The sequence below is a fragment of the Crotalus tigris genome, unplaced genomic scaffold, assembly GCF_016545835.1.
Source record: "Crotalus tigris isolate CLP2741 ecotype Arizona unplaced genomic scaffold, ASM1654583v1 scf7180000017639.5415321, whole genome shotgun sequence".
In the NCBI taxonomy this organism is placed as follows: Eukaryota; Metazoa; Chordata; class Lepidosauria; order Squamata; family Viperidae; genus Crotalus; species Crotalus tigris.
The window spans coordinates 2,053,934-2,080,899 of record NW_024096532.1 but is presented as its reverse complement, the minus strand read 5'-3'; the positions used below and the strand labels follow the sequence as shown (position 1 = coordinate 2,080,899).

Genomic DNA, 26,966 nt, shown 5'->3' with positions numbered 1-26,966 from the left:
TAGTTGCTCATCTAATGCACCCAGATACTTATTCCCACAGCTCAGACTACACTGGAGAGATACATCCAACTACATACATCACCTCAGTTGAGGGTGGTGACCTAGTGCAGAATACACACAATGCCTCACAATGTGCCAGCATCACCCAAACCGTCCCCTTCTCTACGTAGCTCCGTCTCAGCCCGATGTGCCTCTCCGTTGCTTTCACCAGCCTCTTTCCTTTGCTGCTTTTTTTTTCCTGCTTTCCCTCTGATGGTTTCTCCCTATGACATAATAACAGCATGCTAGCAACTCTCTTCTATACAGCAAAATACCCCTCGATATAAAACGCCATTTCGCAGGATCTTCTCTGGCTGGTGCCACCACCAACCCACTATTGGGTGGGGGGACAAAAGGAGAAACTGTCTCTCACCTCCCCCAGTGGGTGACACCTTTGGAAAACAGACTCTTTCGGTGGTGTGCTTGTAAGGTAAGCTGCTATGACTCTGTCTTTCTGTCTCTCCCTCTCTCTCCCTGTCTCAATATTCTTCATTCTGTGCTGCAAAAGAGGTAGAGGGAAGGCACTTGGGGAGATCAGGAGGGGGGGGGGAATGGATCTGCTCTGATTTATAGGAAATAATTTTATAACTGTATCAGGATTTTTCCCCCTCCTGCACCAAGGGACGGATCCAAAACTATCCAATTTCTAGAATGAATTTCTAGTTGCAAGTACTGCTTTCAGCCCCCCCCCCCCCGCTTCAGGTGACGATCACCTCCAGCCTGCTTTTGCTAAAACATAGATGCAACAGCTCCGCTGGAATCAGTTTCTACTGATGGGCATTTTTTTGCTGTTCCTTCTGGTTGGTTTTAGTTACATTTCTGTGTCTTTCTGAATTTCTTTCGAATGGATTGAGTTTGTCCAGATATTTGAATGTAAACAGGGTAAAAGAAGGCAGCCAAGGAAGATAGCCAGATTTCTGCATTGCTTTTTTATTGGTTGTTGCACCCTCTCGTTTTCTTTTTTCTTTCTTTCTTTCTTTCTTTCTTTCTTTCTTTCTTTCTTTCTTTCTTTCTTTCTTTCTTTCTTTCTTTCTTTCTTTCCTTCCTTCTTTCCCTCCCTCCCTCCCTCCCTCAGGTCCCTTTAAGAAGCAAGAAAAATGTCTCCTATGCACAGCAGCATGGTTTCAAGAGATAGATGGAAATTTAAACAATGCTGTGGGGGTTTTGGCCTTACCAAGAACAGCTGCTGGTTGGGAGCAGCTGTTGAATGAATGGGGAATTCAGCTGGAAACGTGAAGGAGGAAATACCCTAGGATTAGACTAAACCATGTTTGTGATGTTGCTAGTTGGTTGCCCATTCTTTCTAGCATTTTGCATTGAAGCTAGAAGAGCCATGCTTTCGTAAGGTGGGGAATCACAGGCCTCCATTCCCAAAATATTTTCAGGCAGAGTTAAGACTGTGTTTTGGAAAGGGTTGCCAATAGTGGTCTTGATTTCTAAGATTCTGGCATCTGATGGGTTTTTTTTTTTTTAATGATCCCAGAGATTTTTATAGGAATAGCGGATTGGATAACAGGAAAAAAAAAATCCTCAAATACACAGAGCCAAATTACAGAGGGAGAGGAGAAGCTGTTCCTAGATTTCCTTTATCTGGGGAGAACCAACTGCAGATCAGGACTCCACAATTCTGTAGAAAGGAAATCAAAGTCTGGTGACCTACAACAGGAAATGATATCTGGGAGGATTTCTGGATTCTAAAGACAGAAAGCTCTCTGTGGATTTGTGTCAATTAAAGGTGAGGACCAAATTTCCAAGCTGATGGAAACGGGAATTGCAACTAGCAAATATTTGGAGTCCTCCGTGCTCCCTGTGCTTGATTTCTTGCTTGCAGACATTTCATTATCTGACTAGGCAACATCATCAGTGTGAGGGAATGTGGGGTTTGCTCCCTGTTTATATACAGTACTTTGCTCTGCCAGTCTTGGTGGGGGTGCAGTTTTCATCTTGGTAGACACATACAGATAAGTCATTTTTTTTCCCCTTGAAAGTGCCTTGCTTGGGCCATCTTTAACCTGCTTGATTGTTTGCCTGGTATTAATCCATGCTGAGAGATAATAAAAAAGCTAAGAAGGAAACAAAAAGGCCAGAACACATCCTCCACAGCAGTCAAAACCCATACTGCATAAACAGGGGGCAAACCTCACACTCACTAGCGCTGATAATGTTACCTAGTTGGGTAATGAAGTATCTGCAGGCAAAAACCCAAGCTCAGAGAGCATCAAGGATTTCACAGTTTAATCCTGAGCTACAAATATTCTCTTCTGTTGGAACTAGCAAATAAGAAGTAATTGATCAGCTGCTGGATTCTGTTTGTCCAGTTTTGAGGGCCTTGAATTCCCAGGCGGTGTTCAGAGCTTCTGTATTCTAATGCTAGCAATTGATTATGAAGTTGCAGATAATAACTGATGCCAGACAATGTGTGTGTATAAGAGAAAGAAAGGAAAGTATATGGAAACTGGGGAAAAAATGTTTCAGTAGAGGAAGGTGGAGAGTTCTGTTTGGAATGGAGAACTGCATCTCAGAAATTCCCAAGACTGGTGTTTAGGAAGCATATTTCTTTAAATCCTGGTTCAATGTCTTGATTTCTGCTGTGACACCAGTAGTATTTTTATTCTAAGATTGTTATGTTATGATTGGGATATCTGAAGATACATGGAAATAGTCACAAGTTGCTTGCAATGCTCCATTATAAATTATGAGAAACCAGAACATGAATTCAATATGAGAACCATAATAATTGTGATAATGATGGTTATTGGACTGATGCTAGAAAAAAAAAACATCAGTAAAAAGAATATAGAAAACTCAACCAGATTTTCTGAGTGCCTCTTAAAGAAGGATTATAAGGTCAAACATGTCTCACCCAAGTCTGTCAGACTGTCTATTTAAGTGATCATATTATTTTCACACACAATTTTCTATTGATTAAAATTCTCTGCTCCATTTTAGCATCCACGGTATTTCCTTCCTGATACTCCCCTTTCATCTGGTATTCAACCATTTCAAAACCTACACCCCATTGATTCATAATCCTTCCCTACTTAGCCTTCCTTCCTTCCTTCCTTCCTTCCTTCCTTCCTTCCTTCCTTCCTTCCTTTTTCTACTTCATCACCCAATGACCTCTCTACAAGCCAAGATTCTCTCATTCATCTACCCTCAAATATTCCATTTGTCCTTCAAATTACCCTGCTTTTCAGGACATGGAACCAAATGTTCTTTATTTTGTTTAGTTTTTCACAAGCAAAGTTCTAATTAAGCAAAGAAAGTGACTCAGTTAGTTGCACGGAATACCTGGAGGAAGTGAATAAAGGCAACCAATGTAGACATTCCCATTAGCCTTGACTTCGTTGGTCAGGATATACTTATGGCAACAGGAGCTCCCCAGAAGTGAATCAAAAGATGACAGAAAAGAAAATATTGCCCCAGTGATGCATTGAAGTCCTTTAAATTTGGTTCCATGTCTGAAAAGCAGAGTAATTTGAGATACCGTACTGAATATTAGAGAAAAACTGGAAATAATCTGTTTATCAATCCATCGCTCCTAATTACAGAACGTATAACTAGACCATTTGAGGAAATCTATCCATTTCAGCTGCCTACCGTAGAAAAGGGGATTCCTGTTTTTACTGTTCCGGCACCAAGGTCACCAGAGATTTTATAGAATGAGGGTCTCCCTGTACCTCTGTCCTTTTCCTAATCATCCTTGGTTATTCCTTAGGCCTCATAGCTCCTTGTGAGGTGGAAAAATTAGAAGCAGTAACCAACATTTTATAAATGGTATCCATGGATACTGTTAGGATAGATTGCTTCCCACCCACCCAGGGCACTCAAGCAAAAGAACAGAGACCGTAGGTTGGGGGCTCTGAGCTACCACTTCATTACAATGTAGAAGCAAGAACTGTGGAATAAAAGAGGATTTCTCTGGATCCTGGATTTGGTCGAGGCAGATGTACGGCTGCTGGAGTGAAGGTTAAGCTTGGCCAGCTTTAGAATGAGGGAGCCCCATGAAGCAAAAGTGATGGAATCACAAATAGCGCTTTGGTCTTTCCCAACCTAGTGTCTTGCGGATGTGTGTCCCACTGGAATATCAGAAGGGAACAGGTAGAATAAAGAGGGGCAACGCATATCAGAAATCAATATGGCGGAATTATTTCCAAGAAGACATATTTAGGATAATGCAGTCAAGTTTACTGTTTCTTCCATCTTTGTTTCCTCAGTACCGTAGTAATTTTCCCATAAAGACCCCTAACAAAATGCTTTATTGCTTGGCACAATCATTGGCACTCTCCTTTACATGGATTTAGAGCTTACGGTCTTCTGAATGCCCTCCAAAATAGCATTTGAAGAGGTAGAAACAGATGCCATGTGGAGTAGATATTTAAGGGAAAAGAATGACACAGGTTACATTTAACAACCATGCTTCACACAATTACTCAGTTAATCACTGTGTTCATATAACACTTTGAAATATAATCTAACCAGTTTGGGTTCTGTAGAGCACTTGGCCACATAAATCCTAATCAGGGTTAATACAAATCAAACATAGCACGTTTGAGAATGCATCTGCTAGAGTTTTACATGATCCAGTTTTATATATAAGCACAGAGTTCAGTTTGGGAAGTCTGGCGAGGGAGTGTTCCGAAAAAGTCAAGGTTTCAAAAGCATTTGTAAATCCCCAAGATTTAAATTCATTTTTCCCAGTTAGACAAGACTAACTGGGTTAATATATAGATAGCAAAACCAGCCAAGCTTTATTTACATAGTAATCTAGGTTGCATCTTGCATATCCTAATAAGAAAGAAAAATGGCAGAGGCTAAAGTATACATTCAGTTCAAAAACGTCTCCTTTCTTGTTTAACCGCTACCAATATTCAGAAGTGATGTACGCATCTAAAGTTTAACAATCTTCTTGCTGCTGTTTTTAGTTTCAGAGAAAAGGAGTAGCCAAGACTCTGGGTATACCTGAAGGACAACAAGGATGGATGGAAACATAGAGAGGGACAGTTAGAGAATTACAGAGTTGGAAGGGACCTTGGAGGCCTTCTAATCCAATCCCCTACTCAAGCAGGTAACCCTATAGCAAATGGTTACACAAACTCTTCTTAAAAACTTCCAGTGTTGGAGGACCCATCACTTCTGGAGGCAAGCCGTTTCACTGATTAATTTCTCTGTCAGGAAATTTCTCCTTGGTTCTAGAACAGGGGTGTCAAACTCAATTTCACTGAAGGCTGCATCAGCATTGCGGTTGCCCTCAGGGGGGTAGGTGGGTGTGGCTGGGGGGCGTGGCCTACTGGGGGCATGGATGGAGTGGGTGTGGCCTACTGGGGGGGCATGGCCAGCTCTACATCATTTGTGTCAAAGCTGCCTGTGGGGGCCTGGGCAGGAGTGGGACAGATCTGAGGGTCTCTGGCAGAAGGGGGTGGGACTGGGACAAGCGCCAAGGCATGGTCCATTTCTTTATTCCTCACAAAGGGTGACACCTCCCCAGCATGCACCCAGGGGGCAGGGGCAACACTGCAGGGTCTAGTTCCTTGCTGTTTCTAGACGGCCTTGTGGAGCTAAGACTTAATGTGTTTCAGCATAGATGGCCACCACAAAATTGTACATTGGCTCCCGGCCGGCCTGGGCCAGGGCCAAGGCAGTGGGGGCCGTTCCCTCACTGTTTCCAGGATGGCTTCACGGGCCACATGAAACCACTTCGTGGACCGCATCCGGCCCCCGGGCCTTGTGTTTGACATGTCTGTTCTAGAAGCTTGACATAAAGTGACAACAATGGCTAATGGTCATGATGGCTTAATATTAACTTTGGGATCAAAGCATCACAGCTTGAACTAAGCTTTTGGGGGACATGAGCAGGAGGATAAGATTGTACTGATGTAATGGTATGCGAGAAAGACATTGGGAAAGAGGGCAAAGAATGCTACCTAAGAAAAGGTCAAATAAGAGAGGACTTAGCCCACAGCTGCATAAGGGGTGGAGAAAGAGCTCAGTAGGAACCTCCCTAATTTCTCAAGCTGGAAAGGAGACTGCAAAAGACTTGTACTTTCAGGCTTGCAAGATTATTGTCAGCCTCCCTGAGTAGATCAGACAGGAAACATCATCAGATGAGCTAATTCTACTTTACAATAAGACTACATTAACAGCATCTTGCATGTACAACTCTCCCATCATCTCCTTTGCACAAAGGAGGCTAGGGGAGGGTGACATGTAAACCCTTTTCTCTGCCCATTTTGGAACTATTGGCTATGCCCTCTCTTATCTGACCTTTCCCTAGAGAGCATGTCTTCCCCCTGTTTGCAATATATCTCCTCCTTGTGGGCTTCTGCTTGGATGGTGGACTTAAACCTGATCCTGGAGCATGATATGACGAGAGATAATGGAAGTTCTCTACAGGGGTTCCAACACACCTGATAGCCCCCAGATAGCCCCCAAAATGCCAAGTGAAGCATCTCTCTCTCTATTTCTAATTCCAAGGCTGGGAGGGAGAGCTAGAAAATACCGTAAGGATTTTAATGTTTGCATACATTTACAACCTAGCAGGTTTGCAATGTGTTCTAGTATCTGGGCCATATCAGAGAGAGGAATCAACTGATCAGAAACTACGCTAGAGTCAGAGGAAAGGATCCCAGTTTTTTAGGATTTCTAAATATTTTGCAGATTCATGTCTCACCATTTGGGGTTCTGCTGAGGTAGAATTCAGAGCCAAAACTTTACATAGCTGGGATTTTTTTTCCTTTTAGGCTGCAAGCTTAAGTGATAGGTTTATGCTAAAACATTAGCATTTAAGTTGTCTCATAGGCTGTATCTTCACCCTGGGCTCTTTTACATTCAAGTTCTTCCTTGTAATCGTAAGGTATCCCTTATATAGTGTGTTTGCTATGCCTTAGATCTGATCTTCTTAGCAGCTCTGGTGCAAAATATGTAATTTAATAGTATTGAGACTTTATTTTTACCATGAAGTATATAAGCAAATTGATACATTTCTCATCATAGCTGTTCTTTACTTAGTTCCGGAGCTTGTCATAACACTGTTATAACCTAATCTAACATACTACAAGAACAAGCAAGGTAATTAAAACCTAAATTTCTGCAGAAATGACATATTTTCCACCTAGAAATGTAATTATCATAGCTCCAGGTCCATAAGAGCTTGATGTAAAAACAAAATGATTAGACGCAAAGATTGCAGTCTTAGGTCCTCTCATCCTACTTGAAAAAAGTAAAAGTCTTTATGTGAATAATCTCAGTTTACCATAACTGCAAAAATGGATTGATGTGAAACTTTCCACTTTTTCCAATGTATTTCGTTATCGCTTGTAAGAAAATAGCAAAACAGAAGAAAGCAACGAAATGCAAAAATAATCATAATGCAAATACATAGAAAAACTATAACGTTAAAAAAAACCAGGAAAAAGATAAAAAACAAAGTAGAATTATATAATACAGGTAGTCCCCAGTTTAAGAATAGGTTCCAGTCCCAAGGACTGTCTAATTTGTATGTAAGCCAGAACAATATTATTGTATAGTACCATATAAGTAGTACTGTGTAATGAACTTGAACCATCGTGTATTTAACTTGAATCATTGTGCATTTAACTTGAATGTTGCTACAATAGGCTCCATTCTTAATCAGGGCTGGTCTTTAAACCAGGGTGTTCTTAACCAAGATACTTGCTGTACATCATTATAGCAATTAACAGTTACAATGCTGTATTATAGAATTGTAACTGGAAATTTCAACTCTTGTAAATATAATTGGAAAATATTATTATGCTCCCTAACATTAGGCTAATCTTCTTTAGATAAGTAGACATCTATGTAGTAATTCTGCATAATCTGTGATGAAGAAAAATATTATGTGCATGTCAGTCAGAGACATAGCCTTTCCATGTTATTTTAGGTTTCTTAACTAAGGGCCATTTTTTCCTTAAGCCTAAATGATATTAGCTGGTGATACTATGAAAACACTGTAAGTTACTGGATTGGCAATATTTTTTCCTGCTAAGTGCAAGGTGTTTCCTGCTAAGTGCAAGGTGCCCTTCCCCCCTAGTGCCCTATAGCAGGGGTCTCCAACCCCCTGTCTGTGGACCAGCACCAGTCTGTGGCATGCACCAGCTGCACAAACAAGCAAAGCCCATTTGTGGGATGCAGGCAGCACACAAAACCACATCCCCTCCAGTCTGCGGAAAAACCTCTTTCCGGGGAACTGGTTCCTGGTATCCAAAAGGTTGGGGCCCATTGCCCTGTAGTATCTTCATCATATCAACTAGCCATTCTAAAATGATATAAATTATATCCTAACTGATGTTAGTTGCTAGTGATGGTTGGATGATTATATAGTGCAGAAGATGTTATATGTTGCTAGTAAGGTAACCTTTGTCTCTCAACTCTTGCCTATTGACATCGGAAATTTAAGTCATCCTTGGCTGTTCCAGGGTTAAATAGTATTTCACCCTAATTCTAACATGGCCCAAAGGAACATCAAGATGTGTAAAATCTGGTAGGTTTTGTCACCCTTTACCTTGGAGAGAAGGCAGATGACTGGTGGGAAAGACAGTTAAAAGTGCAGAGGCAGGCTAGCAATTGTCCATGTGGACAGCAACCTTCAAAGTAATATAGTTTTGAGATACATTTTATTTTATAAACAGATAGAAAACTTTCAGCCAACCAGCAGGAAAAGCCCTAAGTCTTGGCAGTGATAGCTCACAATTGTTCAAACCTACCCTCATAAACTCAGTTAATGTTAGTATGGCTGAGGTTTTATTCCCACACCAAGAAAATCAGAAGATAATTTTGTGCAGGGACCTGCTTCTTGATTGCGTTTATGATTTCAACTGTTGTTTCTTGGATGCTTGTGTCTTAATTTTTATAGTGCTTGTTATTATTCTTATTTTAATTCTGTTCTTATTTAATTCTGATTTAGGTGACTATATACACAAGATGGATAAATGGATAGAGATGACCGACAGACAGACAGATAGATAGATAGATGATGATAGATAGATGATAGATGACGGACAGACAGATAGACAGATAAAGCCATTTCTGGACTGAATCACTTGAAACTGCAAAGGGAAAATGTTAATAAACAAATCTTTTCCTATTCATAAAAATAAATATCATTAAACTGATTACTATAGAGCCCTTTTTTTACCATTTGGTTTTTGATGCACAGGAGTTTTATTTTAAATAAATTTTATTTTATTTTTGGATATAGTGATGTCTTCCCAGTCAGAGCTGAAATAATCCAGTCTATAGTTAATTTCCCTCTCTAAGCCAAACCGGACTGAATGATATGAACTGTGGGAGGTTTTCCTTCAGTGGGGGATATTAAACAAAAGGTAGGAAAATTGCAAGGCTGATTTAATCCTGAGCCTTATTTCAGGACATATGTGAAAGGAAGATAAACCTGATGCAAAGTCACCGGTCCATCAGTGCTGACCAATTGCAGGGTATTGGCAATTTGAAAAGGAAAACACAGGATAGATACGTCTGCTGATTCATTTTAAGCCTCAGCTTCTCTGCTTATTTTCACATAGTAATAGCAATAGACTTATATACTGCTTTACAGCCCTCTCTAAGCAGTTCACAGAGTCAGCCTATTGCCCCCAACAATCTGGGTCCTTATTTCACTGACCTCAGAAGAATGGAAGGCTGAATCGACCTTGAGCCAGTCAGAATCAAACCCCTGACTGTGGGCAGAGTTGCTCTGCAATACTGCATTCTATCCACTGCGCTATCCCAGCTCTGTAGACAGGAAAATACACCACATTGTAGTTTCCTTTCTACAGCCACATAAATATAATGGAGAATGTTGGAAAAAATTCCAAATAGGAAAATATGAAATCAAATTCACCTCAACAAATATAAGTTAGATATCACAACTTCCTCTCCATTATTACTCCAAAATTGGTTACAACTGTTGGTCAGAAAAGTCAATAGGGACCCAGCCAGACCAAAATCCCTACCAATGAGATGTGATTTAGAAATGTTGATTTGAGAGCATCCATCTTTGTGTATATGTAGGGACTTTCCTGCAGTGGCACCCAAACCATTCAGTTCCTTCCCAACACATGTACATGGCATATTTGTATTATCCTTTTACATGCCATAAAAAATCCACCACCAACATTCTATTATTTTCACGCTTCTTAATAATATTTGAGATGTGTTTAATTAGCTTTTGTGTTGCATTTATCTTTGCTTCCTGCTTGTACTGTCTACCTCTCTAATTTTTATGACTTTTCGTTCTGATGTTTTTATACAAATCAAACTTGAAACTACAGGCAGTCCTCGATTTATAACCATTTAGTGACCATTTACAATGGCACTGAAAAAAAGTGACTTATGACCAGTTTTCACACTTAACCACCATCGCAACATCCTTATGCTCATGGGATCTAAATTTGATCAGTTGTGGCTGCAGGTCAAGGCTACATGTACTCGTGGTGAATTTAGATCATAATCTTATTTATATAAAAATAAATAATAAAATGTTCCAAAAGATTGGGATGCCTGTAGTTAACACCACAGCAATGAATGAGGTAAGAACTCTTTCTGCATGAACTTCTTTTTTATATATACTCAACTCTTTATTTTTCTTCATTTTGTCTCATTTCTTCAAAAATAATATTGGCTGACTCCTTATCGAGTGGCAAGCAATAAATCAATCAACCCCTTAAATAAAGGTGAGCTTCAAGTTGAAAAGCAGAATCTGGAATTTAAGGTGTTTCAGAAATCCAAGAATGGAAGCAGAAAGCTGACAGCCAAAAGAAAGGAAATAAACCAAATAAGATTTGACATAAGGATACTCGGTGTATTCTCAGTCATTTCTGAAAACTTCCTGAAGCTGTAGATTAAGAGTGAATGAAAAATTCTAGGAGACACCATGAAATATTTTTGAATATTTATTTTTTCCTTGGGGCTTGTAAAAAAATTTCAGTAGACATAAAAAGAAATCTAAAAGTTATCGATTCCCTCTTCTTCCTCCTACCAAATCTTAGTGGCAGACTTTTTTGTTTCTCGACTTTGTGTGGACTTCAACTCCCAGAATTCTGGGAGTTAAAGTCCACCCATCTTCAATTTGCCAAAGTTGAGAAACACTGGACTAGAGGATTCATTAACTTTCCAAGAAAATAGGCTTCAAAAAACCTGTAGTTAATATCTAGATATTTACTGATAACTATCTGGTGTTCCAACAGTAGATATCCTGTGGTTACTTCCCAGCTGTTTTTCCACTAGTTCTTCAGGATTTTGACAGCTGTATTCTAGAAGCTCCATCTCTCCAAAATTTCCCAACATACCATAGTCTGCTGAATATCCGATCTTCATCTTCCAATTGTGTCCTCCACAAATCTCATCGGCATAATTTTTTGAAACACTCATATATTATCCATATGCTTTCTTAAAATTCTTGGAAGTTGTTCAGAAATTGCCTCAGATGTTCCTGTATCTTCCTTGAAACCTCTCTTGAAGTCCATCTGTTCTCCTTTCCCAAAGAGTGGGACATCCAAGATACAACATTTCAGAAGAAATCCAAAGGAACCTCTACCAGCTTGATTCACCGGAGTGTCAAGAGCTTCTTTGCAGACGTTGCTAAGACAATCTTCCTAGCCTACTCTGTATCCAGGTTCCTTCATCACATTCATCCGGGCAAAAGAAAATTCTCTCTCATTTCTCAAAAGAACTTGTGTTCCAGATCCTGCCTACTGGATCTAAATACAGTAGGCAAGGCCTCCATAATCACCACTGCCTCTACTGATTGCATTTATAACAACTGGCGTCGTTTCTTACCGCCAAACTGGAGTCACTTAAGCGCTGGAATGAAGAGAGGATGGTCTGGTGTGAGAAAGGTGTCCAGATCCTACTCACAACTGTGGGGGCCTTTGCTGCCTTTGGTCTCATGATCATCGCCATTGGCACAGATTACTGGCTGTATGCTCGTGCCTTCATTTGCAATACCACTAATATCTCTACTGAGGAAACACCCCAGAAAGACAAGAAAGATCCAGGAGGACTCACCCATTCAGGTCTCTGGAGAATATGCTGTTTAGAAGGTAAGTCACCCACTCATTGAAGCAAGTTTAAGAGATAAAACATTCTAGAATTGTGGGAAAGCAAGCTTAGGTAGACCACCGATGTACCACAAGATATTACAGTACTAATAAAGAAAAATATTTGTAGCTCAGGATTGAAATGAAGGGTCCTTGGTGCTCTCTGAGCTTGGTTGTTTTCTTGCAGATGTTTCATTACCCAAACCATCATCATTACTATGACCACCAGCACTGATGATGTTACCTGATATAGGTAATGAAACATCTGCAAGAAAACAATCAAGCTCAGAGAGCACCAAGGACCCCTCATATTACAGTAGATCAAACTTGGAGCAATTAATGACCAAGTTCTTTAAGGAGATGATTTCTTTACTAGAGAATTTATCCAATAACAAAGAAGGACTAGAGGCAGAAGACAAGAAACTACAAAAGCTTTAAATACTGCAATTATGCACTGATTAGCTTGTGTAAAAACCAATATTGCTTCCACACTGGGAGGCATTGTTTTCCCCTAAATTAACTGAATGCAGAATTAAAACAGTAGTTCTACTTTACATTTACCCTGGTGCCATATTATCCAGCCGAGGTTGTGTTCACGAGTTTCTATAATATTAAGTAAGTTTGAGTCAGCAAAGGTTTCCAGCATACCTTTAATTAGAAGTTCCCACCTCACAGCTCCTGCTTTTAATTGCATTCTGTACTGTACAACATCAGTATAATTGATGAATCCTCATAAATAAACTGGGTCTTGTTCCTCATGGGATAAAAGAATTTAAATAATTACTTTTTTTTCTTTTCTACTGTAATACTTTTTTTAATTATAAGAACATAAAGAAAAAGAGGAAATCAGTAATCAAAACTCTTAGAGTTCAAGGGAAAGAGAGGCTGATTAATAGACATCTAAATTGCAGTTCCATTTGGAACAGGAAGCAATCAGGCAGAAGCCACAAAGAGGAAGTTTGCAATTAAAGGCACAATACTTTTGAAAAGCCTCAATAATGCTCTTCTAATCTACATTTGGGAAACTGCCCCAAATTGTATTTTATTCCTGGGAAAAGATGGAAGCTCTGAATAAAGATGGATAGATTAACAGAAAACATCTGATAAGAACAGGTTGCCCAATTACCACCATCTGGATGGTCGGTAAAATGTAACTGAAGAAATTCCAGATTCTCGCATAGAACATGGCCTTATTACAACTGATGGAGAGAAGCTTTTGGTGAGGCAGGCTTAATAGGATGACAGTTCAAATATCGGTCTCTTACATTGGAAAGCCAGTTACCATCGTTCTGCTCCAAGCTGCCGGCATTTAACATAAGCAGCCCCACCTCTCCAGAAAGCCAAGATGAGATGTGAGATTCAACTAGATTACTGAGATCGTCGAGAAGGTTAGTTCCCCATGCCTACTGTATATGCAGGCATTTATTCCTAGGGGAAAATGCATATTGCTGAGATATCTCAAAGGTGCTTTTTCACGAGGCAACTGGACTTTCTTGTTGTTGTTGTTTTTAAGACGTTTCACTTCTCATCCAAGAAGCTTCTTCAGCTCTGACTGGATGGTGGGGAATGGAAGGATTTATACTCCTTGCAGGCAGCTGGTCATTTGCATTCTTTTACATAGTCGTTGAAGCCACTTGGAGGTCCTCAAGATCACCTGAGTGACTCCAACAGGTGTGGAGTCTTCTTAGAACTGCTGAAAGGACTGTGTTGTAGACTGGAGATAGATGGTGTCATATTCTTCCCTCACTGTTGAGAGAGGGCTGTTCAATTCTGACTCATGAAAAAGCACCTTTAGATAATTATGACCTGGATGACTGAGAATCTCCATAGACGTATTGCTGAGATAATATTATAAAAGTGATCTGACAGGGAATTCTTGTAGATAACTTTGTATCTACAAGCCAACACATTTTGGCTGTTATGACAAGCATTATACTAAGTATGAATATGTATATGTTATTCATATAAAGCACTGTCTTGCTCTTGAATTCCTCACCTCACCTACATAACAGTAAACAGGCTGCCACATTGCCCACACACATTTAGTTAGAGAGAACCTGCGTTTTCACCCTGACTTTGCCTTTAAATGTTGTGAGCCTTCATAAGGATAGAGTCACCAGTTTTGCTATCTTCCTTTTAGCCATCCCCGTTTGCTGTGGGGCAAATCGATTTTTTCCAGAATGGATGTAATTCTCTGATTAAGGTGTTAAACCAACACATCCTTATCTGGTAACAGATAGTCCTCAACTTACAATCATAATGTAGCCTGATATTATATCATTAAGATATTGTGGTTATAAGTTGAGACATCAAGTGACCAGACCTGATTTTTTTTTTTTTTACATTTTTTTGCAGCGGTTGTTAAATGACACAGTCCTTCAGTGAAACCATTTCCTCCAATGGGCTTTTTTTTTTTTTTTTTTTTGGCCAGAAACTGGAAGTAAATGCTTAAACTGGCAAACAACATTACATATCATGATCACGGGACCCTGGGAACCCCAAAGAGCAGTAAAGGGGAACCTGTTGCCAAGTGCCCAAAATACAATCACATGACCATGGTCTGTGGTGTGTGTGCATGGGTGCAGCTGTCTAACTTTGAAAACAGGGCATAAGTAGCTCTGGGGATGTCTATCATAACTTTGAATGGTCATTAAGCAACCTGTCATAAGTCAAGTGTTGATTTTTCGCTCCTATAATCTTTAGTTAACCTGGCTTATGACAACAGAACAATAGGAATCGAAGGCCACCCGAAGGACATTTGGATGCTCTCAAGTAGGAGGAAAGTTATACAGATCACAAAGGGATGTAATCCAGATGTTTTGGACTTCCACGTCCATAATCCTTTGCCCCTAGTCACTCTAGGTGGACTAATGGATATTGACCTTCTGAACATCTGACAGGCGTAAGATAGGTTCTCCCATTGTTTTCCCTTCTCCTACAGATGATGTGATCAGCAAAAAGGGCATTTCCACATTTTTCCAATTACATTAAGAAGCACTTATTTAATTTGGCTTATTAAATTATCTTCAGCATTCTATAGTTCCTTTACTAATACAGGCTTTAATTAGGGTTTTACAACTTTGGTTTTACATTTGTTGTAGAAGAAATCTTATTGGCTTTTGGCTAAAAAAAAAGGTACATAAGCCACTAACAAGCAAGGCTTTTAAAAGAAGCAAATTAGATAAAGCACCATATGGATGCTAGTTGCAGCTTTGAATTTAACCTGCTGGTTGGGTTTCAGCTGAAGAAGGATACACTAGACAGAGAGTGATTGATACAGTTTCGGGGATTGATTAGATAAAACACTCAAGCAATTTCTTCCTTTTTTTCTCAAAACACTAAATGGAACTGCAGCTCCATCCTTTCTTGTGAAAACAGCAGGAAGGCATTTGGGGCATAGAAATTTTGTTCAGTGACAACCTAGAGAAATTCTACCCCATTGCCTCTCCGAGATTCAGCTAAGTATCTGTTACCCAGTTCCAATCCTCCAGGCATTTTCCTAACCCCATCTTAAAGCCACTAAAGTTAATCATCCCAAACCCTTAAGTCTTCTTTGTAAGTGGGCTCAGCAACACTTAAAGGTTATGGATGCAAAATTGGTACCCTGTGTGTAACTCACTTTATAAATCTTATTCTAGCATCCACGGATGATATAGCATGTGTTTCTCAACCTCAGCAATTTTAACACGCATGGACTTTAAGTCTCAGAATTCCCTAGCCAGTTGGCTGAGGGATTCTGGGAGTGGAAGTCCATGCATCTTAAAATCACTGAGGTTGAGAAACACTGATATAGCTGACTGAAAAGCTTATCAAAAAGGGTTGTGCTGAACAATTGTTCCCAGTGTCACAGTTAGACATTGCAAGAGAGAATTGGGTAGGTTAGCATTTAATAATGAAGGCCTGGCATGAGATATAGATCCAATATCAGCTTGGTAAATTGGCCTATGATGGTGTCAAATGATGTTCTGTAACTCAATGGCCTTCAAATAGGGACATGTTGTTCCCATTATGCTGGAAAATGCTGTTGTAAGACTGGGAATGAGAAGGAAAATAGCATCATTGATAATCCAGCATGGGGTTAATTCCAGCATGATGCCAACTAACACTGGTCTAATCCCCAAACAGCTGGTAATTTGTCTCTTCCTATTTGCAGGGTTGAAGCGAGGGGTGTGTGTGAAAATCAACCATTTTCCAGAGGACACAGACTATGATCACGACAGCGCGGAATACCTCCTACGTATGTATAAATAGGTGGCTTATTCATTCTTGTATCTTGGCCTCAGCAATGTCCTGTCACTGTTGTTCTTCGGAATGTATGGAATTCAATGAAATCCCACCATAGGGACAGGGTGGTGCAGTGACTCAGCAGTTAAGATGCTGGACTTCTCAGCTGGAAAGCCACAGCCCAGATTCAAGACCCGAGCACCACACAATGGGGTGAGCTCCCGTCCTTGCTCCAGTTCCTGCTGACCTAGCAGTTCGAAAGCATGTAAATTTGAGTAGATAAATAGATAATAGTTCTGTGGGAAGGCAACAGAGCTTCGTGATGTCATGCTGGCCACATGACTGCGGAAATGTCTTTGGAAAGTCAATGGTCTTGAAACAGAGATGAGCACCATCTCCTATAGTTGGCAGCAACCAGCGGAGTAAAATCCTCAGGGACTCCTTACTTTTACCACCATAGGGCTACAGAGCACTCAGGTTTTCCACAGGATGAGACACATGCAGTAGTTACAGATGTATTGGTTTACTTTCCTATAAAAGAGATGTGATTTTGGTTTTAGTGGTGATGGAGGGGAGATGCCTGGCAAAGGAGAAAGAAGCCACAGCGACGTAGATGCAGCTTTTTCAAATTACTGAGTACTCTAGTACAGCTTCTCATGTGCCTCCTTCTGCCATCTCCCACGCTCCACCAGCACAGACGGACACACACACACACACACAAATACTGAAAGTAGGGCTGGCGTCTTCATTATGTGGATTCTGCTTCAGAGTAAGGCTCCAGCCAAATTATGACAATGGCCGTTTAATTGCTTTCTGTATGCCAAAGGAAAAGGGGAAGATCCCTATTGCTCCCTTCTTGGTTTCTCTCCCTTTCCTGCAGTCTTATAAAATTAAAGTTTTACCTCCTGGTCAAAAAGCAAGGGACACCAATATTTGCAGAGGAAGTTAACCTACAGCAGGCTCAATCAGAAATAATATGCTTATATAGTCAACTGCAAAATAATCATTATTGAGGCTACTGACCTAAGAGTTAAATTCCAGATGCAAAAAAAAAAAAAAAAAAGCAAAAGGTCTGGTTCATTGCCAGATGCAGGACAAACATTATCCTTTTCCATCATAATCTGTAAAGAAGCCTATAACAATAAAAGGCAATTTTTACAAACGCTCAAAATACACCACAGTGTCCAAAACCGCAGCATACCTCTGCAGAGCACAGTCAAAACAAGCATCACTTATAAGAAAGATCTGGTTGGGTATATCAGAGGACTGTTTAGGTTTAGTAATATCACAGCTGGGAAGTTTTCTTTAAAACTCATTTTTTGTTTTAGGGTTGTTTTTTTTCCCCTCCAAAGTGAGGAAAAGAGCTCGTTAGTCCTCCTTGGGAGAGAATTCAACATCTGTGATTGTCGAATCACAGATTGAGTAGAAAAAAAAAAGTGATATCTTTTTTTGGAAAAATAAACTTGCTCATCAGAACTTTACTAATGAGGGATCTTCGGGTCTGATTTCTGATTCTAATTTTAATGTCTAGGCAAATTTGGTTAAATAAATGGGGTAAATAAATTTTCACTTTACAAATCAGTAATTCTTATACCACTGACTTTATTTTGGCTCAGAAGCTAAGCAAGATCAAACCTAGTTAATTCTTCAGTGTGTGATCACTGGGGAATTGTAGAGCTATCGGCTAGACAAGGAAGTTGAGAATCTTTCCCAAAAGTGTCTGCATCACATCTTTTCTGAAAAGCTGCCAAGAAAACTGTGTTCCTATATTAAACAAATCACCAAAAGTTGAGTTCTCTTAGAAGAGACCTCATTTTTATTCACTGTTTATGCAGGGTCAGAAATACATTATTCATGTAATAGAATCAATACTCTCCTACTTGTTGGTGAACCCTGTTTATACACGTCACTGTCATGAAGCTGCATTTAAAATGCAGTTTACAGTTTAAAAAGCACGACATTAGCCAGATCTTCATGTAATTACAGGTAATCCTTTACGACCACAATTGGGACCAGAATTTCCATTGCTAAGCAAGGCAGTTGTTAAGTGAGTCATGCCTAATTTTACGACCTTGTCTGCCATGGTTGTTAAGTGAATCACTTCAGTTATTAAGTGACTCACACAGTCATTAAGTGGCTTATTGACTTTGTCGGAAGCCAACTGGGAAGACCACAAATGGTGATCACGGGACCTGGAAAGCTCCATGCTGGTTGTCAATCACCCAAATTTTGATTACGTGACCATGGGGATGCTGTGACAGTTGTAGGTTTGAGAATGAAGTGTTAAGTCACTTCAGTGTTGTTGTAACTTCAAATGGCTGTTAGATGAATGGTTATAAGTCGAGCATTACCTGTAATGGATGGAAGACCATTTTTGTCTTAATAAGGGCACAATTGAGAAATCTGCTTCAGACAGTAAAAAATACAATCCCATCCAATTAGGTGCCTTCTTGTTGTGGTGCTCTAATAATATTCCCCAAGAGATCCACATAGGTCCAACCTGAAGATGCTCAAAATGTTGAAAACCTGGCTGTTTCCCCAGGACCTATAAGGTAGGCACTCAGCCTCTATGGATTATTATCCAGTTTTTGTCTTTGGGATGTCCATGTTCTTTGCTCTTGTTGTCCTCCTGCTTTATCATTGTAAGATAGCCAGAGATCAGAAGTCTAGTTTCTAAATCAGCCTATATAATCTCATCCATCCATCCATCCATCCACCCGCCCGCCCGCCCACCCACCCATCCACCCATCCATCCATGGATGGTATGGACCTCAACTCCCAAAATTCTCCAACCAGCATGAGAATGCTAGCTGGGGAATTCTGGGAGTTGAAGTTCACACATCTTAAAGTTCTCAAGGTTAAGAAACATTGCTCTAAATTGCTTGGATGGATGGATCGATGGATGGATCAATGGATGCAATATAACTGAATATATCCACCCACATATTGCTTTCCCGAGGCAGTTCTTTGCTCACTGTGGGAGACAGGACCCGAACTCAAAATAGGGGATAATTATCAATTGTTGTTAATCCTTATGTTTTAACACAATTACCCAGAGAATGTGTTATCTACAAAACTCTTGCATGTACCCTGAAAATATTTAGCCCATGTTCATGAAAACCAACATAATTCCTGTTTCCCAGTCATTAATAGACAAATCAAAGCACAGCCATTTTTCAGCTTTTGCAGTACAAACATGCACATAAAATTGATGTGAATGTTGCTCTCCTCTTTTTTTTTTAAGATTCATCAGGAAACAAGATTCTCTAGACTTAGGAATGAATGCATAAAACTGACATACAACTGAAATAAAAGTAGTGGGTGTCCTTTCGTTGGCTGAGGTGGCACCTCCAACATTGCCTTCTTTATGTCACTTCTTTGATTTCATGCAACAGTTCTGAAACCAAATTTTGATTTGCTCCTTGGTCAAGCAAGTGATCTCTATCCTCTGCCAGATAGCAACTCAAGTAGAAGTAAATTTATCTAATGGAAGAGCCAGTTGATATAGTGGTTAAGGCCCCTGCTAGAAACCAGGGGACTAGAAGTTCTAGTTCTGCAGGAACAAAGCTATCTGGCTGATTTGGGGCCAACCATTTCCTCTTAAACTTAGAAAAGAGGCAGTGGCAAATCATTTCCAAAACCTTGCCATGAACTAGTTCAAGCAGTTGCCAGAATCAGCACCAATTCAAAAGCACCTCCTCCAAAAAAGAAATCCATCTTAGACTATGAAGAAGTCACAGGGCAAGCCAAACGCCTGTGAGTTTAGAGCATCAGGAAGTAAAGGATAGGTCAGTGATGGCAAACCTTTTAGAGACCGAGTGCCCAAACTGCAACCCAAAACCCACTTATGCATCATCGGGTGCCAGATGGGTGTGGCCCATTGGGTGGGCATGGCTGTGGTGTTAACAGCAGACTGGGTGGGACTAAAAAGTTCAATCAATCCCAATTTTGCAAGATTTTTTTTCCCGCAAGAAGTTGAAATTGACTGATTGATTGAACCTTTTTTTTTTTTGTACACGGCAGTGGAGGCCTAAAGCCAAAAGGTTTTCTAAAACCCAGCTGAAGGCCTAGGACTGGGGCGACGGCGTGCATGCCCACAGAGAGGGCTCTGAGTGCTGCCTCTGGCACCCATGCCATAGGTTCACCACCACTGGGATAGGTCATATGCTGCTCCTGGACACCAGCATCACATCCCTGGTCAGTTTATCCTAGTGGTGGCAAGGAAGGAGAAGGGAAACAAGGCCATCACTAGCCCATCACCCCTAAAGTAATGATACCACAAGAGATCCAATGTGCATTTTTGCTTTCTATACTAAAGAGAATCGAGATGGGAGAATCCTGAGTTTCTTCTTCACGCCTTCCTGTTTTTCTAGCAAAGTTCATACAGATAGTCCTCAATTTACAACCACAATTGAGCCCAAAATTTCTGTTACTAAGTAAGACCTTTGTTAGGTGACTTTTGCCCCATTTTACTGTCTATCTTGCCATAGTTGTTAAGTGAATCATTGTGGTTGTTAAGTTAGTAACACAGTCGTTAAGTGAATCTGGCTTCCCTGTTGACTTTGCTTGTCAGAACATGGCAAAGGGTGACCACATAACCCTGGGACACTGCAACTGTCATAAATATGAGTCAGTTGCCAGGCATCTCAATTTTGATTACATGGGGATGTTGCAATGATCATAAGTGTGAAAAAAGATAAGTCGTATTTTCAGTACCATTGTAACTTTGAACAGTCACAACATGAATCATTGTAAGCCAAGGACTATCTGTATTTTCCTAATACTTGCTACCTACTGTTATTCAAGGCCCTCTCCATACCCTTATACAGCTTTAAAGAATAACCTCCCCCATTTACCACATTGGCTGGTCTTCATCCACCTTAATTTCCAAACCAATTTGACTCCCTGCAGTAAAATCTGTTGATTTAATTGACTAGCTTAATACTTAATACTATGTGTGCTTTTTCCCTGTCATTCTAAAATGTTTAATATCTACTACGTGTGTCATTATTATAATCCTAGGATCCTTTGAAAAATCCTGTAAAACAGATTGGTGTTACCTATATTCCACTAAAACTCTCCTGTCAGTTTGTAACCTTCAATTAGCTCAAATGGTGCATCATAGTGCAAAAGTATTTGAATTAAAGAACCGCAAGTCCACATTGAAAGAACGCATACAAAATCTGGAACTCACTATCTATGTGATTGAAATTTCAAGGATCTTCACACTCATTGCTACATTGTGGCCATAGTCAGCCACAGTTGTGTGATCCTCATTTCCAAATATTCCTTGCCAGATTCCCACAAGGAAATCAATGGGGAAGCCAGCAGGAAGTCAGAAATCACTCCCGCTCCCATTTTTTTGCCCACCCATGCTCATTTTGTTTCTTGGTTTAGGTAAGGAAAGATCTCTGAAAGGATAACTCCATCAGTCATGGGTTGTCCAGTTAGTTCTAAAATGCAGAAAGTGGAGTTGAAGCATTTGTAGATATTGAGTGCCTGACAAAACTAAAACTTAAAGAAAATATACATATCATAAGGCTCCAGTTTGCCAATTTTCCATGTGTAAGAAGTTTACTCTGAGACATGTTTCATGCCCTGTTTTATATTCTTCTTTTCCTTCCTTCCTTCCTTCCTTCCTTCCTTCCTTCCTTCCTTCCTTCCTTCCTTCCTTCCTCCCTCCCTCCCTCCCTCCCTCCCTCCCTCCCTCCCTCCTCCCACAGGAGTGGTACGAGCCTCAAGCATCTTTCCTATCCTAAGTGCTCTTTTGCTGTTGCTGGGGGGTTTCTGCGTAGCTGCCAGCCGTGTCTACAAGTCGAAGCGCAACATTATTCTAGGTGCTGGCATCCTGTTTGTTGCTGCAGGTAAGTGGTATAGTGAGGATCGTACAGGTAGTCCTTGACTTGCGACCACAATTGGAACCGCAATACTTGTCACTAAGTGAGTCCTCATGTGAGGATGTCCAATTTTACCACTTTTTTCGCTGGGATTGTTGAGAGAATCCAGCTTCCCCCGTTGTCTGTGCTTGTTGGAAGCCTGCTGGGAAGGTTGCAAATGGCGATCAAATGGGATACTGCAACCATCATAAATACTTGTTAGTTGCCAAGCAACCTAATAGTGATCATGTCACCATGGGAACACTGCAACAGTCCTTAAGTGTAAGGACCGGTTCCAAGTCATTTTTTTCAACACCATCATAACTTTGAAGGGTTGCTAAATGAATGGTCATAAGTCAAGGACTGCTTGTGCAGTAAGTAGATGCAAACTGTCCCTCTCTGGATCTGTAGAGAGATTAGTGCCATAGATAGTTTGTTCATCAGAACTCTCTCTCAGCCAAATGCTTCATCCTGTAATCTAGGGGTCTCCAACCTCCAATCTGTTGACCGATACCAGGCCGCAGCATGCCAGAAACCAGGCCATGCAAACAAGCGAAGCCCCATCCATGGGATGCAGGTAGCACACAAAACCACACACCCTCCGGTGTGTGGAAAAACCTCTCTCCACAGAACCGATCTGTGGTGCCCAAAACGTTGGGGGGGGGGCGCTGCTGTAATCCATCTCTCCTGATCCATTACTCACTTTGTACCATTTTATGCATCCTTCTTCAGCTTCACGACAATTGCCACTTTTCCCTTCCGATTATGTCCATAGCAATCAGAAATTTAATTGGCAATTCTAGGAATTGCAGGCTTGGTTTATCTGAATGGATCTAGAGTGGGGGAAAGCCATTCTGATTTCACATGCATTCTTAGTTGTCATGGTTGTCCCAAAAGTGCTTTGTCAAAAGGCAGCTGGACTTTGTTTTTCCTTGAAGAACTGAAGAAGCTTCTTGGATGAGAAGCAAAACATCTTCAAGGAAAAACAAAGTCCAGTTGTCTTTTGAAAAAGCACCTTTGGGTTGCTGAAAGAAAACTCTTCATCAGGGTCCAGTCCAAGCTGGGAATAAACAAAATGAAGACTGCTTTAGAAAGAAGGTTGTGGTTTATTGAAGAACAGAGCCAGACAGAAGCGTGGCTCTGGGAAAGCTGACCACATGTAGCTGGAAGTGGTGGATTTTTATACCTTCTGGGGCTCTTGAGGTTGTTTCCTGTTCCTGTTTGAGGCTTTGTATTTCCTGTGTCATGTACTTTGACCTGTGTCTGAGTGTGCTCTTTTGGTATAGGTGGGTTAATCCTATTATGTCCTCAAAGGTCATGTCTTTTAGAGTTTGAGTGGGGTATGTAGATTTTAGAGGTCTTTCTCTTATCTCATAGCTTCTAGCTTCCTGGCTCCAACCTTCCTGAATGGATTATTACATCTGCATTTCTAAAAACTACTTTCTGCTGAGTTTTCTAGCTGGGGGGAGGGAGAAGTTTCTGCCTTTTAAAAGATCTTCTCTATTATTCCTTTGGAGAAATATATTCTGCCTTTTTAATATTCCGCAAAAAAAAAAATCTTTCTCTAGATCCTTCCCACAGGGTCATTCCTATTTGACATAGATTCCTTGCCTATTCCATATGGAATGGTTTAGAATTGTATGTCCTGGTTTACAACATCTCCAGGTTATCTTATTAGCAGGCCTAACTTTAGCCAGAGGTACAAGTTAAGTGTTGCAACATAAGTGCGCTATACAGCCCAATGGCTTTACCATTTGAAGGGGCTAAGCCCATATGTCGCATTATTTCATATTCATAGACATGCCATGCTTTCTCCATTTTCCTGCTCTTTATTTATTCATCGTTCATCCTTCTTATACCCATCTATTTATCTATCTCTTCCTTTTCCAGTCCTGTAAATAAGGAAAGGGCTTTAATTGACCTCCAAGCCCTCTCATTTTTCTACTCTCTCATTGTATACATCCAAACGGAATGAATCCTCTATCTTTCCATTCAACCAGCTATATAATCAACATCTGCATCTTGGCACTTATCAGCAGGATCCAAGAGAAGCCAGGAAGGAAAGTCAAGGACTACCAAGTACCAAGTCTGATGCTTCAGAATCAGAAAAGTGTTTGCAATTCTTTCTATGGAGTCCTTGGTGCACTATGAGCTTGGCGGAGCTTTTTTGCAGACCTTTCATTACCCAATTAGGTAACATCATCAATGATTCAAACCCCACCCCCTTCTAGCACTGATGATGTTACCTAGTTGGCTAATGAAACATCTGCAAGAAAACCACAAAGCTCAGAGAGCATCAAGGACCCCATAGTCCAACCTTGAGCTACAAATATTCTGTTATAGGCATTTCTTTCTGAATAGGGGGATTAGAGGCCACTGTGTGTGTGTGTGTGTGTGTGTGTGTGTGTGTGTGTGTGTGTATGTTTGGGTGCTCTATGTCGGAATGAGAAATTTTTGGGATAGCCGTTACAGAGAAAGACATCAAGCAGCCATTTTTCTTCTGCTTTTCTTAATGTTGTGCTACTGCAGTGTGCCTGGCCTTTCTGAAGACAGTCTGGACACAGTTTCTTTTGTGTGGGATGGGGTGGGGTATTTGCTTGCAAAACTGAGGGTCTGGCCCATCACAAGACCCACCACAGACCCTCACTCGACACACCCACACCTGAAGCTGTTACAAACAAAACACTGATCCTGACATCCCCTAAACTCTGCTGAAGTGGTTACCTGGCCTGGTAACAAAATGTTCGGACACCAACCCACAAGCTCGGAGAATGAATCTTCACCCTTATCTTCCACCCGAGCTACAGATATTTGCCACTATTGCAAGTAATACAGTTGTTAAGTGAGCCCAGCTTCCCCATTGACTTTGCTTGTCAGAAGGTCGTAAAAGATGATCACATGACCCCAGGACACTGCAGCCGTCATAAATACATGCCACTTGCCAAGAGGCTCAATTTTGATCACGTGACCATGTGGATGCTGCAATACTAGTAATTGTGAAAAATGGTCATAAGTCACTTTTTTCAGTGCCGTTGTAAGTTCGAATAGTCACTAAATGAACTGTTGTGAGTCAAGGACCACCTGCAGTTGTAAATGCAAAGATTGGTTCCAAGTCATATTTTTTTTTAGTTCCGTTGTAACCTCAGATGGTTGCTAAACAAATGGTTGCAAGTTTAGGGGTTTTCCTTCTTCCTTTTCTAATCAGTCCATTGTCACCCTCTCTGTGCCACAGGCCTCAGTAACATCATTGGCGTCATTGTCTACATCTCGGCCAATACTGGTGATCCTGGCACAAAACGTGATGATGAAAAGAAGAGCCACTATTCTTACGGCTGGTCCTTTTATTTTGGTGGCCTTTCCTTCATCCTGGCTGAGATGATTGGCGTGCTGGCAGTCAACATATACATCGAGAAGAATCGTGAGGCCCATTGCAAAAGCCGCACAGAACTCTTGAAGAACCCTTCTTCCTCCTCCTCAGCTATCTTGCGCCTGCCTAGTTACCGTTTCCGATACCGCCGCCGGTCACGTTCCAGCTCCCGCTCCACCGAGCCGTCCCAGTCTCGAGAAACCTCTCCTGTTGGCCTGAAGGGTTTTCCTTCCACCGACATCTCTATGTACACACTGTCAAGAGACCCGTCCAAGGCCAACGTCAGTTCCCTCTATGGCGGTGCCAGTGAGACCGCCTCCACAGGAGCAACAACCTCTGGGGCAACTGGGACTGGTGGTGGATTCTTACAGTTGCACAACACCTTCCCCAAAGATCCCGGAGTGACAGTCACAGTGACTGGGCCTGGGGTAGCAGGAGCCACTGGTACCCTGGGTAAAGATGCCTCCTCCAACACCAACACACTCAACAGGAAGACCACGCCAGTGTAGGGATGGACTTAAGAGAGGAAAGGGCATGGGAAGGAAAAAAGGGGAAGAAAAAATACTGTTCAGAGGACATCAGGCAAGTCAGAATGTTGAGAAGTGAGAAATCAATCCATCCAGTGAGCATTTTTCTTGCTTGCTTTGCTTTGCTTCTTCATCTTCTCCCCTCCTTCCTCTTCTTTCCACTCCTCTCCCTCTTCCTTCCCCTCTTTCCTCTCTGCTCTGCTCCTCTCCTTCTCCTTTCCATTCCTCTCTCGCGCTTCCCCTCTTTCTCTCCTTCCCACTCCTCTCCCCTCCACTCTTCCCTCTCTTCACTCCTCTCCTCTCTTTTGCCCTTCCTCCTTCTCTCCTTTTCACTTGGCTCCATCTTCCCTCCACTCTTCCCTCTCCTCTTCTCTCCTCTCCTCTTTCTCCCTTCCCCTTTCTCTCCTTTCCACTCTTCTCCATCTTCTCTCCACTCTTCCCTCTCCTCTCCTCCCCTCTCCTCTCTTGCCCTTTCCCTTTCTCTCCTTTCCATTCCTCTCCATCTTCCCCCCACTCTTCCCTCTCCTCTCCTTTCTCCCTTCCCCTTTCTCTCCTTTCCACTCTTCTCTATCTTCCCTCGTCTTCCCTCTCCTCTTCTCTCCTCTTTCTCCCTTCCGCTTTCTCTCCTTTCCACTCCTCTCCATCTTCCCTCTCCTCTCCTCTCTTGCCCTTTCCCTTTCTCTCCTTTCCACTCCTCTCCATCTTCCCTCCACTCTCCCCTCTCCTCTTCGCTTCTCCCCTCTCCTATTTCTCCCTTCCCCTTTCCTTTCCACTCCTTTCCCTCTTCCCTCCATTCTTTGCTCCTTTCCTTCTCCCCTCCCCTTTCCTCTCCTTTCCATTCCTCCCTCCCCTCCCCTCTTTCATCTTCTCTTTTCTCTCC

General features: G+C 41.3%; 1 protein-coding gene across 5 annotated transcripts; it reads left to right on the top strand.

The window, feature by feature from the left end:
- The first annotated feature begins 279 nt into the window (after window positions 1–279).
- On the top strand, window positions 280–26,311 carry CACNG8 (calcium voltage-gated channel auxiliary subunit gamma 8). Of its 5 annotated transcripts, none has more exons than XM_039335109.1 (5): window positions 280–469; window positions 11,539–12,095; window positions 16,246–16,329; window positions 22,040–22,180; window positions 25,425–26,311. In XM_039335109.1, the coding sequence occupies exons 2-5, from the start codon at window positions 11,873–11,875 to the stop codon at window positions 26,066–26,068; spliced, it is 1,092 nt and encodes a 363-aa protein (XP_039191043.1). In that variant the 5' UTR covers window positions 280–469; window positions 11,539–11,872; the 3' UTR covers window positions 26,069–26,311. The 5 variants fall into 5 exon arrangements, with proteins under 5 accessions (XP_039191043.1, XP_039191044.1, XP_039191042.1 ...); XM_039335110.1 differs by having other exon boundaries at window positions 11,460–12,095; XM_039335108.1 differs by having other exon boundaries at window positions 11,281–12,095.
- Window positions 26,312–26,966: the final 655 nt, after the last annotated feature.

Coding starts and splice junctions, on each gene's coding strand:
- CACNG8 (XM_039335109.1), top strand. CDS start 11,873: ATGGTCTGGTGTGAGAAAGGTGTCCAGATCCTACTCACAACTGTGGGG. Junction 16,330..22,039: donor CAGCGCGGAATACCTCCTAC/GTATGTATAAAT, acceptor CTCCTCCCACAG/GAGTGGTACGAGCCTCAAGC. Junction 22,181..25,424: donor CATCCTGTTTGTTGCTGCAG/GTAAGTGGTATA, acceptor TCTGTGCCACAG/GCCTCAGTAACATCATTGGC.